Raw genomic sequence first — 16,732 nt, forward strand, 5'->3', positions numbered from 1 at the left:
ACTGAGCGACTGAACTGAACTGAGAGGAACCAACCTTGAAGGAAGTATTGATGACTAGAATTTGGAAAGTCAACTTTCAAAGTACACTTTCAACTATTTATATTGATAACTATAAATATGATGGGGTCTGGTCCCCTGTTGATTATTAAGGAATATCCAAGATGCATATGGCATATTCCTAAATAAACCTACTATTTTTTAAAATAGTGTCTTTCCCACTGTAGGTTTTGATTTAAAAAATCAGTATTTGATTTTAATCTAAAAACAAGTGTTTTGAAATTATGGCCCAACTTCCACACTTTTTTTTTTTTTTTTTCCATTTTAATTGGCAACTGGGAGTAGATAGAATAACCTGAATACAGAACTTCTGTCTTACCAAGATGGTGTATATATGTAATCCAAAGTGTAAGGCTTTATACTTGTGTTTTTCAGCCTGTAGGTAGAGCCCTCAGAAAGCTCCTAACATCCAGGAGTTTGTTCTTGAATGTTTTAGGTTTCAGTCTTTAGGCTTGCCATTTTGTTCATCTCTTCTGTAGTCACTTTTACCTTTTCTTTTTCTGCTGTTAGAATTTCCTATCATTAGGATCATGTGCAGATGCTTGCCAAAAATACATGCAGATCTCTCACAGAAAAACCATCACAACAATCAGGGATGGGAAGCAGGGAAGAGTGGATAAGCAATCGGCAGTGAAACCAAGCATGTTCAGTGTCTGACATTTCCCATCTGTCTAGTGAGGTCACTTTTCTGATTCTTATTACAAGTTGCCTGACTGGTTTTTTTTGATTCTGAAAATGTGTTTATTTTAATGACTGCCTTGAGAGCTCACTTTCCATTCAGAATTTTTAAGGGAGTTAACTATATTCATGAGTATTCTGCTTATATTTTTCTTGCTCTTAGAAATGTTTGCAATTTAGATAATTTTGATTGTAAAATGCAATTCTAAGTCAATTGTTGAGCTATTAACATTGGACTTAGGCTGTACTTAGCATTCTGTTATAAGGATAAATGAGAAGCGGTGGGTTTAACGGTATAGGCAAGGGTTTTTTAATATACTATCATTTCTAGAAGAAAAATGAAAAAAAAAAGTAAATTTTAGTATATTTTTAAGGAGATATTAGAGGTATTTTCTTAGGAAATTCTCACATATGACTAAACCCTCAACTTCTTGAAATAGGGAGTAGCCACTTTTCGTATGGGTCACCTTTCAGCAGCACATTGCAGCTAATACAAATGTTGGAGAGCTAATTCTTTCTCTGGTTTCAAATTCTTTTAGTACATTTTTCTGTTCTTATGGCTAACATGGCCACATTTTCTCTGTCAGAATAATTGAAGTAGATGATGCTCTTCACTAGAAAACACTGGGACTTCTTTAGCAGATTGTTTCTGGGTATAGTGAACTTTATATAGCCCTTTCACTCTTAAGTATTTTTGCGAATCTTGGCAAGTAAAATTCTGTCTGTAGTCATATTGTCTTTAAAAAGCTCTCCAAAACGTGCAACCTCTTAGATAAAATCTCTTAGAAGAATTTAGGAAACTTCCCCCTCCAGAATTCATTTCTCTTCCCTGTCCTTCTTATTCCCTTCATTCTTTTGTTTCTGCCCACGACTGGTATTATAGTTTAATTATGGATGAGAGGGTGGAGGGTTGGCCTAAGGCCTGGGGAGAAAGCCATTAGGGGGACATCTGAAGAGACGGGATCCCCTGTCCTTGGGATGTTGCACAGTCGGGCAGGACTGGAGGGATGGGAAGGGTAACAGCACAGAGCTGTGACCCATTCTCAAGTGCTCTGATAAAATGGGGATGTCGTTATAGTGGTTAAATGAGAAAGAGAGTTATACGAACTGAGCTAGAACGTGGACCAGCCAAGATCAAGAGTTACATTCCCTGGTGCCTCTTGAGCCTGTTTTCTTACAGCTGTGGTGATGCTCCTCCTATGCATAGGATTGACAGGAGGATTAAAAGGGAAAATATATGAGATAGTACCTGCCCAAGGAAGCACACGGTAAATGATGGCTGTGTCATAAATACTGTAAAAGAAAAACCAGTATGAAAACTTAAAGGGTTTTATATATATATATATAAAATAATTTTTATATATACCAGTTATATATAGACTTATGATTGGTTGGAAATTCTGTGATAAAAGAGGATGTCAGATAATGCTTGTTGCAAAATGATTCATCAAGTTACTGTTTTAGGTCCCAAAGCCATTAGACTCACAGCCTCATCCTGATAACCCAAGTCGCCAAGGCGAATGTGGAAAGAAGCAGGTCTCTTACAGAACTGACATTGTTGGTGGTGTGCCCATCATTACCCCAACTCAGGTAAGAAGTCAGTTCTTCTATTGTGTGATGGTTTAGCTACTGCATATTGATTTTTGTATTGTTATCAAAAGTCAAATGGTACATCTTTATTGAATAAATGCAGTCACTAAAACATAAAACTTTTATACTTATTTCAAAAGTATGTTTTTATTGTAAAAAATCTGGAAAGCATTAGGTAAACAACATTTAACACTTTACATGTTTTCTTCTGAGTCTTTCTTCCAGGCCCTTTTACCCCCTAGACATGGAAATACTTTGTAAACTGCTTTTTTTCCTTAGGTCTGAAATATTTTCTAAGTCACCAAAAATTATTTCACATTGTTTATCATGACTATGTGGTAGCTTTATTCCTAATCACCCAAACGTGGTAGTAACCCAAGTGCCCTTTATGGGTGATTTAGCCAATGGGACGTCCAAACCGTGACATTACTGCTCTCAGTGAGAAGGGTCGAACAATTGGTAGTACAAGGACCATCCTGAATGAATTCCCAGGAGAATAATACAGAGTGGCAAATGCCAGTCTCAAAAGCCCACGTACTGTATGATTCCATTTGTATTAAATTCTCTAAATGTCATAATAATAAGGATGGAAAACAAATTAGTGGGGGCCAAGCAGTTGGGGATGGAGGCTCTAAAGGGGCAGCCTGAGGGAGCCTTGTGGTGGTGGACACTTCTGTGCTGTGGTGGTGGCGGGATCACAGATATGGTAATAAAACTGCATAGAATGATGCATGCACAGAGACAGGCGTGTGAAACTGGGGAAATGTGGACAAGGTCTGTGACGTGTTTCAGTGTCTGTTTTGATAATGTGCCATAGAATAGTTTTCCCTGTTTGGAGAAACTGGTTGAAGGGCACGTAAGACCTCCTGTACATTGTGTTTTTACAACTTCCTGTGAATATTTATAATTATTTCAAATTAGAAAGTTAAACCCCAGCATCCCCTACCAAAAAAAAAAAAAAAGTGCTGGTGGCAAGACTTTTGCAGAAAAAGAGAGATAGAAATCTGGGTTTTAATCAGTGTTGTTAAAAGTTATGATTAAGTATCTCAAATTAATTAGAAAATACTTGAAGATCTGTTTTCCTCACTAATGGATTTTAAGATTGCTGGGATAACAGCATGAATTGCAAGCATGCTTTTAAGCTAAACAAGCAAGAAAAGACTTTATTTTGCTTCATTTTAGAAAGAAGAAGTAAATGAATGTGGTGAAGCTATTGACAGAAATAATTTGAAGCGGTCACAAAGCCATCTTCCTTACTTCACTCCTAAACCACCTTCAGATAGTGCAGTTATCAAAGCTGGGTATTGTGTAAAACAAGGAGCAGTGGTGAGTAGTTTAACACAGTATGTGAAATAATGAAAAATGAGTATGCATTAGCAAACTGTCAAGATACACATGGTTTGCTTTGTTTTGTGAAAGACCAGCTTGCTGACCAGGAGTCAGGAGAGGGCATAGGGGTTATTGTGTTCAAAACTCAGTGCTATTATTTTCTTGGTCCGTAGGCGGCTAGGTAAGTTAATGCCCATTACAACTAACCTGCAATTTTAAGCGAACTTTCCTAACAATTTAAATTTATTCCAGGAAGGGTTTCTGTTGATTTTTTTTACCCCCTTGGGAGTGGGTCAGGGAAAGGGAACTCTAGTAGGGAGATGGCAGAAAAGGAGGGCAAGGAGGGTGGGGTGTGGATCACTTATTTGGTGCAGGGTTGGGCTGACCCGAGTTGAAAATGCTGAGACCTTGGGTTACTGACTTAACATCTCAGGCTCTCAGTTTTTTTTTTTTTTTTTTTTCGGTGTGTGTGTATGTAGAAAATCATATTATAAAGCCTACCATCCAGAAGGTTTTTTGAAAGATGCAGTTGAGAGAGGTCACAGCATAGCACCTGGCCATTAGTAATAGCTGGTTGGCCCAGATAACAAATCGATGATAAGAAACTGTGGAAAGAGCAAGTACATTCACCAGTATTATTACAGTTCCAAATTCCCTTTCTAAAATATGAACTAAATCTATAGATTTTCATGAGAAAATAAACTTCAAAGTTTAGAAATAAAGTTAAAAAATTTTTTTACTTAAATATCTACTGGCAATTCTGCTTGATCTTATATAGTAACTTCTGGCAGCTCTGATGAGCTCAGGCCAACCAAGGCAAGTTCTTTCACTCCTAATTGTTTGACCCTCTTTAGGCTACAGGAAATGAAGGTGAAAGCTGAAGGTTTTTCGTTCTTGCATGTCTGTAGATCAAATCAGAATTCTCATCAGGCTGTGTGTTAATTAGGGCTCTTGAGACATTCCTTTCTGTTGCACTCTTAAATCCAAAATACTGACCCTTAGAAAATCTGAAGTGCTTTCACAAAAACTATTATTTCATTGACAAAAAATGTTTATACAGAGTAGGTTCACTTTATTAAACATGTTACTTTACTAGTTAGTATTATAAAGTTCCTGTTGAGGATTCATGCATGTTATAGATGAAGAAGCTTGATATAGTTTAATAACATTTCCTGTGCTTGCTTGTTGAACTCTTAACAGTCTTTACTTTGTGGGGGATGCAGGGCATAGGGAAGTGCTTTCTTTGTTTTGTTTTTTTTTTTTAACTTTCAGAGCATCAAAAATATAAGACTATATTATAAAATCATATAATAAGAGCTAAAAGCCAAGCACCAAAGTTGAATTAGAAGTTCAAGGCCTGAGTAGCAAAAGAGATGAAATTTCCTGTATCTCCTCTTCTAAGGGAGGGTGGTGAGGTTTTCCGGTGCTTGACATTTCTGATTGTGGGTTCATATCAGAAGAATTAAGTGGTTATTAACATTTGACATCTTAGAAACAGAAGTCTCATGTCTGTGTTCATCTCTGGTAGATGAAAAACTGGAAGAGAAGATATTTTCAATTGGATGAAAACACAATAGGCTACTTCAAATCTGAACTGGTATGTTGCTTTGTCATAAATGTTGCTTTAAAAAGGTTTTAGAAGTGTTACACTGTGGTAATTATATAGTTTCTTGTCCTGTTTTCTATTTTTAAAATAATTAAATTCTGGTTTTTGGAGATATATACAGTGTATTTTGTATTATCAAGTACCTGTGTTCTGCAGTAGATTGTTGGATAAACTGAGCGCAGTTCTACCTCTTCTCTGATGGACATTTGACAGAGGAACCATATGCCTTGATGACGGCAAAGATATATTCAGTGTATTTTGTTGTGATGCTTTTGGTTAACAGTATTTTCGTTCAATACATCTTAGGTAAAAAGAGTGTACCTTCAAAGGCATTCTACTCGGAAAGAATTAAAAACATCAGAACCCCTCAGTCTACACATTTCCTCTACAGGGGCTGTGGAGGAAATGGGAGAAAGTCCACATTTGACCCTCTGTATTTCTGCCTTCTCTTCCCTGCCCTCCCTTGGCATTTTCTCTTCCTATTTCAGGTTGACTTTTTTGTTTCTTCACATAAGATGTTTTCGTCCCATCTGAAGGTAGAATCAAAGACTGAAGTTCCCTCTTTCACTTGTTTGAGTAGCATCCTTATTTAAAATACTCTTGTCACGTGACCTGTGTTCTGCAGTAGATTGTTGGGTGAATTGAGCGCAGTTCTACTTCTTCTCTGATGGACATTTGACAGAGGAACCATATGCCTTGATGACGGGACAGAGCAGCACTGCCCAGGTGGACTTTGCACTAATAGAGATGTTCTGTTATCTGCCTTGGCCAGATCTAGTGGCACCTGTGGCTGTAAAATACAGCTGGAAATATGGCCACTGTGACTGATGATCCTGACTGTATTTAATTTTAAAGTTAAAACTGGTCATATTTAATATTTTAATTCAAATGGTTAGGCAGAGCTAGTGACTCCTCTTGGACAGCAGAGCACTGGAGAATAGGAAGGGCATGTTTTAAAATTCATCTCAGGTGTCTGTTCTTCTGGAAAACTTGTATGCCTTTCCTTTACACATGTGTTACCCGATACCCACCTCGGTCATAACACTTCCCACTATGGTTTGTTACTGTGTACGTATTTGTCTTTACCAGTTAACTGCACGAGCTTCTTGAGAGCAAAGATTCTCTTTTGGACCCTTTTATCAACACAGCGCCTGGTACTTAGAAAATAATCAACAAGTATTTTTGAATGAATTGAAAAATGGCATAGCATAACAGGAATAGCCATTTTAGCTTGGGACCCTTTCTTAGACTTCAAAATCTAAGAGCCTTAGCTGGAAGCAGTAGCTACTTGGTTCAAAAAGTACCAGCCTTGGTGTCTCAGAAGCTGCACTTGTGCTTGGTTTGATGATTTTCTTAGTGCTGCATAGAATAATGGTATGTCTTAAACTCAGTGGTGTGTCATTTTCAGTGAAATACAGTATATAGTATTTCATGAAATGTTTACTGTGAATACTGTGCCAACTAGGAACTGGTTATGTCATACTTGAATCTTGTATCTGGTTTTGTAGCCTTAGTTGAGGTAATTAGTATGTCTAATCCTGTTTGCTCAGGTGAACAATAGTGCATGTATTCTAGAATTGTGGAAAGTGACACATTTAAAACCTAGCACATGTCCTGCCACTTCAGTTCAGTTCAGTCGCTCAGTTGTGTCCGACTCTTTGTGACCCCATGAATTGCGGAACGCCAGGCCTCCCTGTCCATCACCATCTCCCAGAGTTCACTCAAACTCATGTCCATCGAGTCGGTGATACCATCCAGCCATCTCGTCCTCTGTTGTCCCCTTCTCCTTCTGCCCCCAGTCCCTCCCAGCATCAGAGTCTTTTCCAATGAGTCAACTCTTCGCATGAGGTGGCCAAAGTACTGGAGTTTCAGCTTTAGCATCATTCCTTCCAAAGAACACCCAGGACTGATCTCCTTCAGAATGGACTGGTTGGATCTCCTTGCAGTCCAAGGGACTCTCAAGAGTCTTCTCCAACACCACAGTTCAAAAGCATCAATTCTTCGGTGCTCAGCTTTCTTCACAGTCCAACTCTCACATCCATACATGACCGCAGGAAAAACCATAGCCTTGACTAGACGGACCTTTGTTGGCAAAGTAATGTCTCCACTTAGTACATGTTTTGGAGAAGGAAATGGCAACCCACTCCAGTGTTCTTGCCTGGAGAATCCCAGGGACGGGGGAGCCTGGTGGGCTGCTGTCTATGGGGTCGCACAGGGTCAGACACGGCTGAAGCGACTTAGCAGCAGCAGCAGCAGTGGCAGCAGTACATGTTTAATAAACTCTGTTTTTTAAAATGACAAATTTAACTCGGAGAAGCTGGCTATTTACTACTCTGGTCCCTTCTATATGAAAAAAAAAAGAGGAAATACTCGCTGGGTCCATAGCGGTTCATCGAGGAAAAGATGGATGGTTGTTGGCTTTTAATAAGCTTACAGTATCGTTCAGGACATCAGTAGTGTGAACATGGGTTATATGTCAGTTCCCTTGTTTCAAACCACAGTGTGTATACAGTTATAATACTTGAGCCCTTCTAATGCTAGATGGTTCAAGAAGGTAGATTTATGTCTTAGATGTGCGTCAGGAAGGAAGCATGATTTTCACAGTAGATCTCCAAATAAGACAACTAATGATCAGAGAGATTTTAAAAATGTATGTCTGTTTATCTGCCCTTTTTACGATAGGAAAAGGAACCTCTCCGCGTAATACCACTTAAGGAGGTTCATAAAGTCCAGGAATGTAAGCAAAGGTAAGCACCCCCTCAGACTTGGTGCCTAACACAACTATTAGCCCACAGTATATAGTTCCTCAGCTTAATCGATGCACTTTCAGATGATGTTTTCCTATATTACTGCCAGTGAGTTTTGCTAAAACTTTCAAAGCCTTCAGATTAAATATTGAGATTTTTTTGTTTGTTTGAAAACTACAAATTAGGGAACAATTCTTAAGCTTATTAATGGAAAGGACAGAATTTAATATGAACAACTTCTGTCATACTTGACAGATGGATGTATTAATAATTTTAATATTTCAAGGTTGCTGCAAAATAGAGCTTTAATAAGAAAGTATGTTAACTGTACCACTGTTTCTTTGAGCACACTCTTTCTTCACAGTTGAAAACTTTGGATTTTAAAGTTGTTTTTGCACTTTTCTAAAAATACATGTAACTGTATAAAATGTATAGAATTCAATGCAAGAATAAATTGAAAAATGATAATTTGGTATTTTTTAAGTAAATTAATATTTTACCTTTAATATTTATTAACACATATTTGGTACTGGGTAAATAAGTGAAAAGAAAACTATCAAATAATTGCTTCTTGAGTACAATTGGAAAATTTGTTTTGTTAACAGTGACATAATGATGAGAGACAACCTCTTTGAAATTGTAACATCATCTCGAACTTTCTATGTGCAGGTAGGATACTTCTTTCGAGATTATAGATCCTCCTAACAAGGAATTAATAATTTTAGAGGTGAAAATAACATAAATAAACGTGTTTCTCATAGAAGTAAGGAAAAATATGACAAATGTAATTGCCAACTTAATAAAAATGATGCTGTATCTAAGGTTATTGGTAGATCATATGTTCAGCAAAGAGATATTCTTCGCTGTAAGTTAATTGAATAGAATTAAGTTTTATATGGAGGAAGGGAAATGTGCTATTTATATGCTGTCTGTATTTTCAATTTGGATTATATTTGCACATATTTTGGAATTTCAATTATATCACTTTTTTGGTAATTTTCTTAAAAAAGGGACTCAAATATCCGTAATAAAAGTAAATAGTAGATCTTATTTCACTAATGGTGGATAGGTATCCTATGTTTAAGTTTAAAATATGCTTTTTATTTAACACATTGATTTACTTAAAAGTTTTTTTTATAAGAACATTTAGTTTTGTTTTTAAAAGTTATTACATATGCTTTTTGCAGAAAATATAGAAAAATACAGAAATATGAAGAGAAAGGTACTTTATAAAACATAGAATTCTACATTCAGGCAGCTGTTCTTTTTTTTGTTTGTTCTTATTAGGCTATATCTTTTTATACCAAGTGGGATCATATGAAATATAGTGTTATATCCTATTTATTTACTATATTATGGTCACTTTTTCCCACGTCATTAAGAATTCTCTGAAAGCCTTTTAGAACTATGCTCTCTCATATGAGTGTTTTACCATTAAACTATTTCTGTACTGTTACTGATCATTCATTAACATAGTTTTTGTACATTTACTATGGTATAAAGTGTTAGTGAACATTTTGTGAATAAACTTGTCTGGATTTCTTACTTCCTTCTGATCAGTTTCTAGATCAGGAGTCACTATTAGAGCACGAGCTTTTTTAAACCTGTCTTTTACCCAACTGATTTCTAGACTGGTGCTCTTGTTTGTAGTGAACGAAAGTATACTCTACCTCTGCCTGCTTTGAATTTTTCCCTTTTAAAATCTCTTTGTTATTATCATTGGTTCAAAAATATTACTTGTGTCTTTAGAATTTTTAAACTTAATCGAGAAGGGGCCCTACCTCGCCACCCCTCTGAGGGCCTTGTTTAATTGAAGTCATCGGAAGGCTTCTAATGCACATTGGAAGCCACAGTCCTATCAAGGAAGAGCCTGCTTTGGCATAGGACTGCCGATACCGCTTTTAGGGTTTTAGGGTACAATTAGAAATTGTTTTTAGAAAAATAACATAAAATGATGTCACAGTGGTTTTTGTTTTTTTTACTGCACAATTACATAAATAATCCATCTTGAAAATTCAGACAAGTACAATGATTGGAGAGCAAAATGAGAAGGTCTTTGACTTCCTCCTCTTGTTTTCTCTCCAAAACTGTTCATGTTGACACTTTTTGACATGTCTCATCTTAGAACATTAAGTGCCCAACTTACTTCTGTGTGTTATAATTTACCCGGCAAAACCTGGTTCAAAAAAGCGATTTCTAAAATTTCTTAGAAACCATTGCCTTAGGCTGATTTTTTTGTTGATGGTTAATTACCAAGATGAACACATTGGATTTATAGACACAAGAGCTGATTTTGAGGAAAACTTGAATGAATGCTTCCTTCCCCTTAGGCTGATAGCCCTGAAGAGATGCACAGTTGGATTAAAGCAGTCTCGGGTGCCATTGTAGCTCAGCGGGGACCCGGCAGATCAGCGTCTTCTGTATGTTTCCTGTTCTCTGGGGTGATACTCCCTTGGATCCCCAATCCTGTCAAGTTATTTTTCTTCCTCTCCCCCTAATCCTTTTGATTTCTTTCTGTTTTGAGATTTATCTGCATGTTGACTTTCATACCGATTGGACTTGCAAAAAAAAAAATAATGCATTTCTAATTTAATGCTTCCTATAGTGTTATGTATACATAACTTTTCTGTGCATTGTATTGTCTTAAATGCACAAACAGGGCAACTAAAGAATGAACGTTTCCTTGTTTTGTTTTAGGAGTTCTTACTTGTCAGTAAGTCCAGATTTGGTATAATTTTACCAAGTCTTAGTGTGGTATTTGACCTAATCATTTAAGGCACCTTTAGTTGTAGCATTACACAATTTTGTGAAGTTTTCTCAGTTTCCTTTTTAACTTCCTGTAATTTCAGTTTAGGTTTTTTGCCTTAATAGCGCCATAAGACAGTTGAGCAGCTTGAACCTTAAATATAATGTTCTCTTTGCATTTCATTCTCATTTTTTACTTGGTTAATTTAAAAGGCTTCTTTTCACTATGTTAATTATCTTTGTGGCAGTATAGTAGATTAAACCAGCTAAACATTCTCAGTAAGGAATATGTTTTTACTTTTTAACTTAACATGTACATCATAAGAATAAGATTTAGCTTTAGGATACTTTGGTCACTGATCTGTGGTCTGAAAATACAAATCTACTAAGGAATGAAAAACTTGCAAGCATCTTAAAATGCAGTATGTTTGTCTACAGAAGGCAGTCTAACACTAATACACAGCATGATAGCCTTTATTACTGGGACTCATTGTCAGTGCTGATATTCTGCACTTCTAGTATTTTCCTGCAGTGCTAGTATTGCAGTAATACTGTCTTTTAATCTTTTCTTGTTAGAAATGACTCTAGGTCAGTAAATATTAAAAAAACCCATCTTTTCTCACTTTTAAAGTTATTCTTATATCCTTTTTGGAATAGCTCAGAAATTATTTTTAGAGGTGTTAATTTTGTAACCACCTGTGTTTTATGTGACCTTTTCAGCGGTCAAGTATGAGACTCTCTGCAAAAACAATATCTGTTGGGAAGAGGAAAAGCTGGAGAAGGGTGTTTGTGTTTTGTGCTTTGTGGTGGGGGCAAAGTGGACTCTCTGTCTCTGTCAGCAGAACTGTCTCTTTTCCTCCCCTTCCCAGGATAGGTTAACTCTAATCTTAGCTTTGCACTGTGTTCCAGATGCGGCAGGCCAGAAGGCTGTCGAACCCTTGTATACAGAGGTATACGTCAAGAACTGGGGAATGCAGCACGTATGTGGGCTCTCACGCACACATGCCTTCTTACTAGAGGGCCCGGACTTACTCACTACTCACAACTGATTCTAGAAAGTTGAGTTAACCAAACTGCCTTCTGCAGTTATCGTAACTGACTTTGTCAACACTAACGCAAACTATTTCACTATAGTTATCAGGTTGAATATGTCTATTAAAAAAATAATGGAAAAAAAATAGAACTTTACTAATTTAAAAAGTCCTGTCTATTTTCTAAAGCTTAATTTCCTGAGTTGCCACAAGAATTTTGATTTCTGTATTTCATGTATTTGGGAACTTTTTTATACTACACCACTTGACATGCACCTTTGTGGTAATATGTACAAACTCACAGGTGCACATGCATTGGATAAACTCTATATTACTATAGTTTGCATGGCTTATTAGCTCTTAGGTGAAATTTAGCCATGTAATGGGAATCTGTAGTGTTTTGGTGGTTTGTTTATAGCCCTTTTTTTTTCAAAGCCACCAATGTCACAAATGAACACAATGAAGTAGGAACTATATGGCAGTGCATTTGGAATGGTCATATTTAAGGTTAACTTCAGATTTGATTTAGTCAGAAGCGTGTTGAATACTCACAACTCAAATTATCTTATAACAGTTTTAATAAATGCTTAAGTATGTACCCTTTGCTCTCTTTAAAATGTCAAGCCATGTGAATGTGTGCCATATGCAAAAATAAATAAATGCAGTTAAATAAGAAGCAAAAGGACTATGATATCAGGGAAGCAAAAACTAAGTTTATGAGGCTACCAGATAAAATAATGGGTTTGAAAAATGTTTAATTCTGCTTATTAAAGAAATAATTGCCTTTTATTTTTATATTCTACATTTTCATTGTTTAATCTTTCTAAAACATATGGGATAATTCCTACTGTTTATTGAGAATAAACTCTTAAGTAAAAATGGTAAAGCTGATAGGCCCCCTGTTAAACACAGTTCAGTTGCAGTTGGTACACTGCATTCCAGTCTAGGCTGACTGAGCCTTTGAAGTGTCAAAGCTGCCAGATTGGACTTTGGTGACAGAACTGGTTTCTCAGTGGAAATGGTTGTTGGCTGTCATCGCTCTAAACTCACCCCTAAAAATGCACTGCTTTGGGAAAGAACTTGCACACGTATGCTGCACGGCTCATGCTTCTGCTCTGTGTGTGTCTTGTTCTGTTTGTTTTTCAGAGAATAAAGTCTCACACTGAGTTACTAACCCTGTCGTTATTGATTGCCTGTGTCTGACCACCACTCCTCTTTGCAGGAGCATTCCAACAGTCCTTCCGAGCCCAAACACGCTCTCCTCTCTGCCAGTGCCGCAGCAGCCACCCCACATTCCACAGCCTCTCGCAGCAACTCTTTGGTCTCAAGCTTTCCCATGGAGAAGCGAGGATTTTATGAATCTCTTGCCAAGGTCAAGCCAGGGAACTTCAAGGTCCAGACTGTCTCTCCAAGAGAACCAGCTTCCAAAGTGACCGAACAAGCTCTGCTAAAACCTCGAAGTAAAAATGGCCCTCAGGAACAAGATTGTGACCCCGTGGACTTGGATGACGCAAGCCTTCCGGTCAGTGACGTGTGAGGTGGAAGCTCGTGGAGCCTGACCCGCCTCATCAGCCCTCAGTGTCCTTTTCACAAGGCTTCTCGCCAAAGATGATAAAGGGGAAGTGGGTTTTAATGCGTAGAATATCCTGCCTCGTCGCTGTCTTCTTTATAAGCTGGTAAGCCAGGAAGCTAGCAAGTGGCCAAACTAAATGTAATTTCTTTAAAAGAAAGAAAAAGAAAGAAAAATGCCCTGTTAGTATCAACTGTCTGAAGCTTTGTTCTCATTGGGATGATAACAGTGTGTGTGTGTGTGTGAGAGAGACACTTTTTCCTAGTGAATTTGACAGTTTAGCCGCTTCACAATTTAAAACATGAAAAATGCTTATAATTACTTTGGTTGTTTTAAAAATGCTACTGTGACTTCCTATTAGATGTTCAGTCTCTACACATTCTTACTGGTTAATATTATTGACTGAAATATTGCCAGACAAAGATGTCTAAACTCGTGATGTCTGTGGTGCTGTAAAATTTATACTACAGTGTGGACAGTTTTGAAACGATAACCATTTTTGTTGCTCTGGATCTCAAGGTGAGCAGTGCATTTTGCATAGAGAGGGTATTATTGAACTGTTAGTGAGGGTTGTGGGTTGTACTGTTGGAGAAAAGGGGAGAGTTAGAATTCAGATAGGTAGATCTTGGACATTTGTTTGTAAAATCTTAGTCAAGATGTGCAGCACAGTCATTGCTTTTTATTCAGTGAAAATTATTTGGTATGAAATTTCTTGGAGGCCTGATTTTCTTGTCAAAATGTTGTAAATAGTTCTTCTATATTTGAATCAGTGGAAGACCTCGTTTATATGTAAAGATACTGCCCTCAGTCATGTGGTTGTAGCCTCTGCTTTTTGTCACTAGTAACCTGTATTCAAGTGTTCATCTTGTTTAGGAATGTTTTGAGATTAATGTGCGTAAAAGTCCTATGTGATTGGTTTTAAACAATTGGGATAAAATTAATTTTTAGTAGCATAAGTTAATGTGCTAAATAGCATACCATTTTGTGTTAGAGATACCAGAATGTTGTTATTCTACTGTCTGTGCAATACATGTTTTAAGCACAAATTTGAGTATACATTTAATCATGGGGATGTCAAAAACATAAGCTCCTCTCTAAAAAACATCGTTAGTTTCAGGTGTTGAATAACAGACCAGTTTGACCAAGTACTGTTTCTACGGTTCAGTCTTAAACATTCGCTTTAAGAAAATAGTCTTGAATTTCATATGCTGCTATTTTTTATGATATTTTGCCATATTACAGTACTGTTTTGTTTTGAATTCATACATGTCGCTGTTTCTCCTTTTCATTTTCTCAGAAGACTTTTTGTTTGAGAGCGAGAAAGTGGGAGTGGATTTCTTAAATCAGAGTGTGGTCCAGAGGTTACTATCTGTTACACTAGAATTATCATAGCATCAGTTTAAAAATCCAAATGCATAAAGAATGCACCACTCAACATTTTTATTCATAAGCTATTATTTTTGAAACTTATATTTAGATTTTTCTTCTTTTTTTGCAGCTACATTTGAAAATGGTAGAATGAAAAGGTGTTAAGTTGTTATTTTCTCTGCAGATGCATCCATTTCGTCGGCTCTTTTAGAAAGCTCTTTTCTCATGAGCACGCCTAAGAAGTCTTATGCAGACAGTGGGCGATATTCAGGAGCCTGATGCTGTTTTCTTTGGTACAGCTTCCACACTGCATGTTCATTTTAATATTTTGGTATTGGTAATTTGATATATTTCATAGTGGCAAAATATTAGCTCTATTTTGGGACTTTTTATAGAACTACCCTTGCATTCAGTAGCATAGGAAAATGTTCTTGTGATTGTCAGGGTCTTCTAATATTTATCTCAATACTTTTATAATTCTATGAAAATTATTTAATTATTTTAAAACATATACTTTTCTTGTAAATATGTCACATCCGAATTGTCAAAGAATTACTTTGAATACCTTAATATTTGCTGCATTTTTTTCTGTATATGTAACATGTCTTCTCTCAGAATGGGAATGTATGTGTGCTTCCCAATGTTTACTTTTATGTCTGGTATGGTATCTTTATACGTCAAACTGGTTAAACACTGTAATGCTTCAAAATAAACTCAGAATTAATTCTAACTTATTTCTCAGGACTGATTCAGTTCTTGTGTAAACAATGAAATAAAATGAATACAAAATATGTTTGGTTAATTGACGTGAATTTACATGTTTAAGAACAGGCTAATTAGTTGGTAGCCTTGGAAAGGCATAACTTGATAAGAAATTGTGCAAGGAAAGATGAGTGTTTTGGGGAAAATGAGCTTATTTTTGCTTAATTAGAAAACATATTCTCAAAGGCAATATCAACAATGTTGGATTCAAAGCACCGTTTGAATCATCCGGGCTGCACTTGTATTGCGTGGTTATTAGTTAGATGGGTGTGAGATGACTACAAATGAGTGCAGAGGACGTGCTGATCCACACGTGGGCTGTGGACACGACTCGTTAAAACACCCCATTAAGTGCTGGAGGCTGCTTCTCGCAAACCTGCTACTAATAACAAATAGGCCACCTTTGCTGTGTATCCAGCATCTAATGAAACTGGATAAGGATATATTAACTGGTGCAACTTAATTTCTTTCTCTGAAAAGTATTTTAAATGTTTTTAAATTAAAAAAATGAGAAAGTTCTAAAAACTTCCGTTACTTTTACAAAAAAGGAAAAAATAGATCCCTTTCTCAGTCGTCTTTTTACTTGTAGTTAAAGCCATACTTGTGTCTGTATGAACAGTTCTAACAGTGAGGCAGAAAATGTTCATATAAAAATGGAATGATGTAACAGCTTAGTACCAGATTTCATAACAATCTTCCTTGTTATGGGGGGGTTTGACATTTCACACAGGACATGGCTGTAAACTCACTTAGATGGGTTTGTATTTGCCATACGTCAGCTTCCCTGTTAAGCGGGTCTAGAATTGATTGTATGAGTTGTTTATTTTTTAATGACTTATGAAAATCACGTTTTTGTCAAACTTCATTTAAAACATGTATTAATACTGCTGAATTTACAGTATTCAGTGCAATTTACTGTTGCATTTACGATTTTGATCCATAAGGTCCTAGTGTGGTATTTTTGTGTCAGTGCCTAGGTCTGTGATGTGGCATATTCATGGAGTAATAGCGCCACCTTCTGGTTGTATCATTGTTAAATTTGAAGTAATTTGAAATCTTACTTTATTTCAGTTAGAAAATTAAAACATGTAATTGCCTAGGATGACTTAGAACTTAATATAAAATTTAATGCAACATTTGTGAGTGACTTCTTTAAATCTTTTATTTGAAAATAAGCATAGATTCCTATGAGGTTGTAAGTAATAATCCAGGGCTCTTGTATACCCTTCACTCAGTTCTACCCATAAAA

The 16,732-nt window shown here is 36.5% G+C and overlaps 1 protein-coding gene across 16 annotated transcripts in view; it reads left to right on the forward strand.

Annotated features, from left to right (window-relative positions):
- The window catches only part of PLEKHA1 (pleckstrin homology domain containing A1), a 54,556-nt gene extending 39,101 nt beyond the window's left edge, over positions 1–15,455 (forward strand). For 3 of the 16 annotated variants that reach the window (XM_005225801.4, XM_024985574.2, XM_024985575.2), the window contains exons 6-13: positions 2,200–2,325; positions 3,508–3,651; positions 5,183–5,251; positions 7,943–8,007; positions 8,613–8,676; positions 10,338–10,427; positions 11,662–11,732; positions 13,006–15,455. In XM_005225801.4, coding sequence (XP_005225858.1) covers positions 2,200–2,325; positions 3,508–3,651; positions 5,183–5,251; positions 7,943–8,007; positions 8,613–8,676; positions 10,338–10,427; positions 11,662–11,732; positions 13,006–13,216 — 840 coding nt within the window. In that variant the 3' untranslated portion in view covers positions 13,217–15,455. 16 annotated transcript variants of the gene reach the window in all.
- The last annotated feature ends 1,277 nt before the right edge of the window (positions 15,456–16,732 follow it).

Source organism: Bos taurus, chromosome 26 (genome assembly GCF_002263795.3).
Source record: "Bos taurus isolate L1 Dominette 01449 registration number 42190680 breed Hereford chromosome 26, ARS-UCD2.0, whole genome shotgun sequence".
Lineage (NCBI taxonomy): Eukaryota > Metazoa > Chordata > Mammalia > Artiodactyla > Bovidae > Bos > Bos taurus.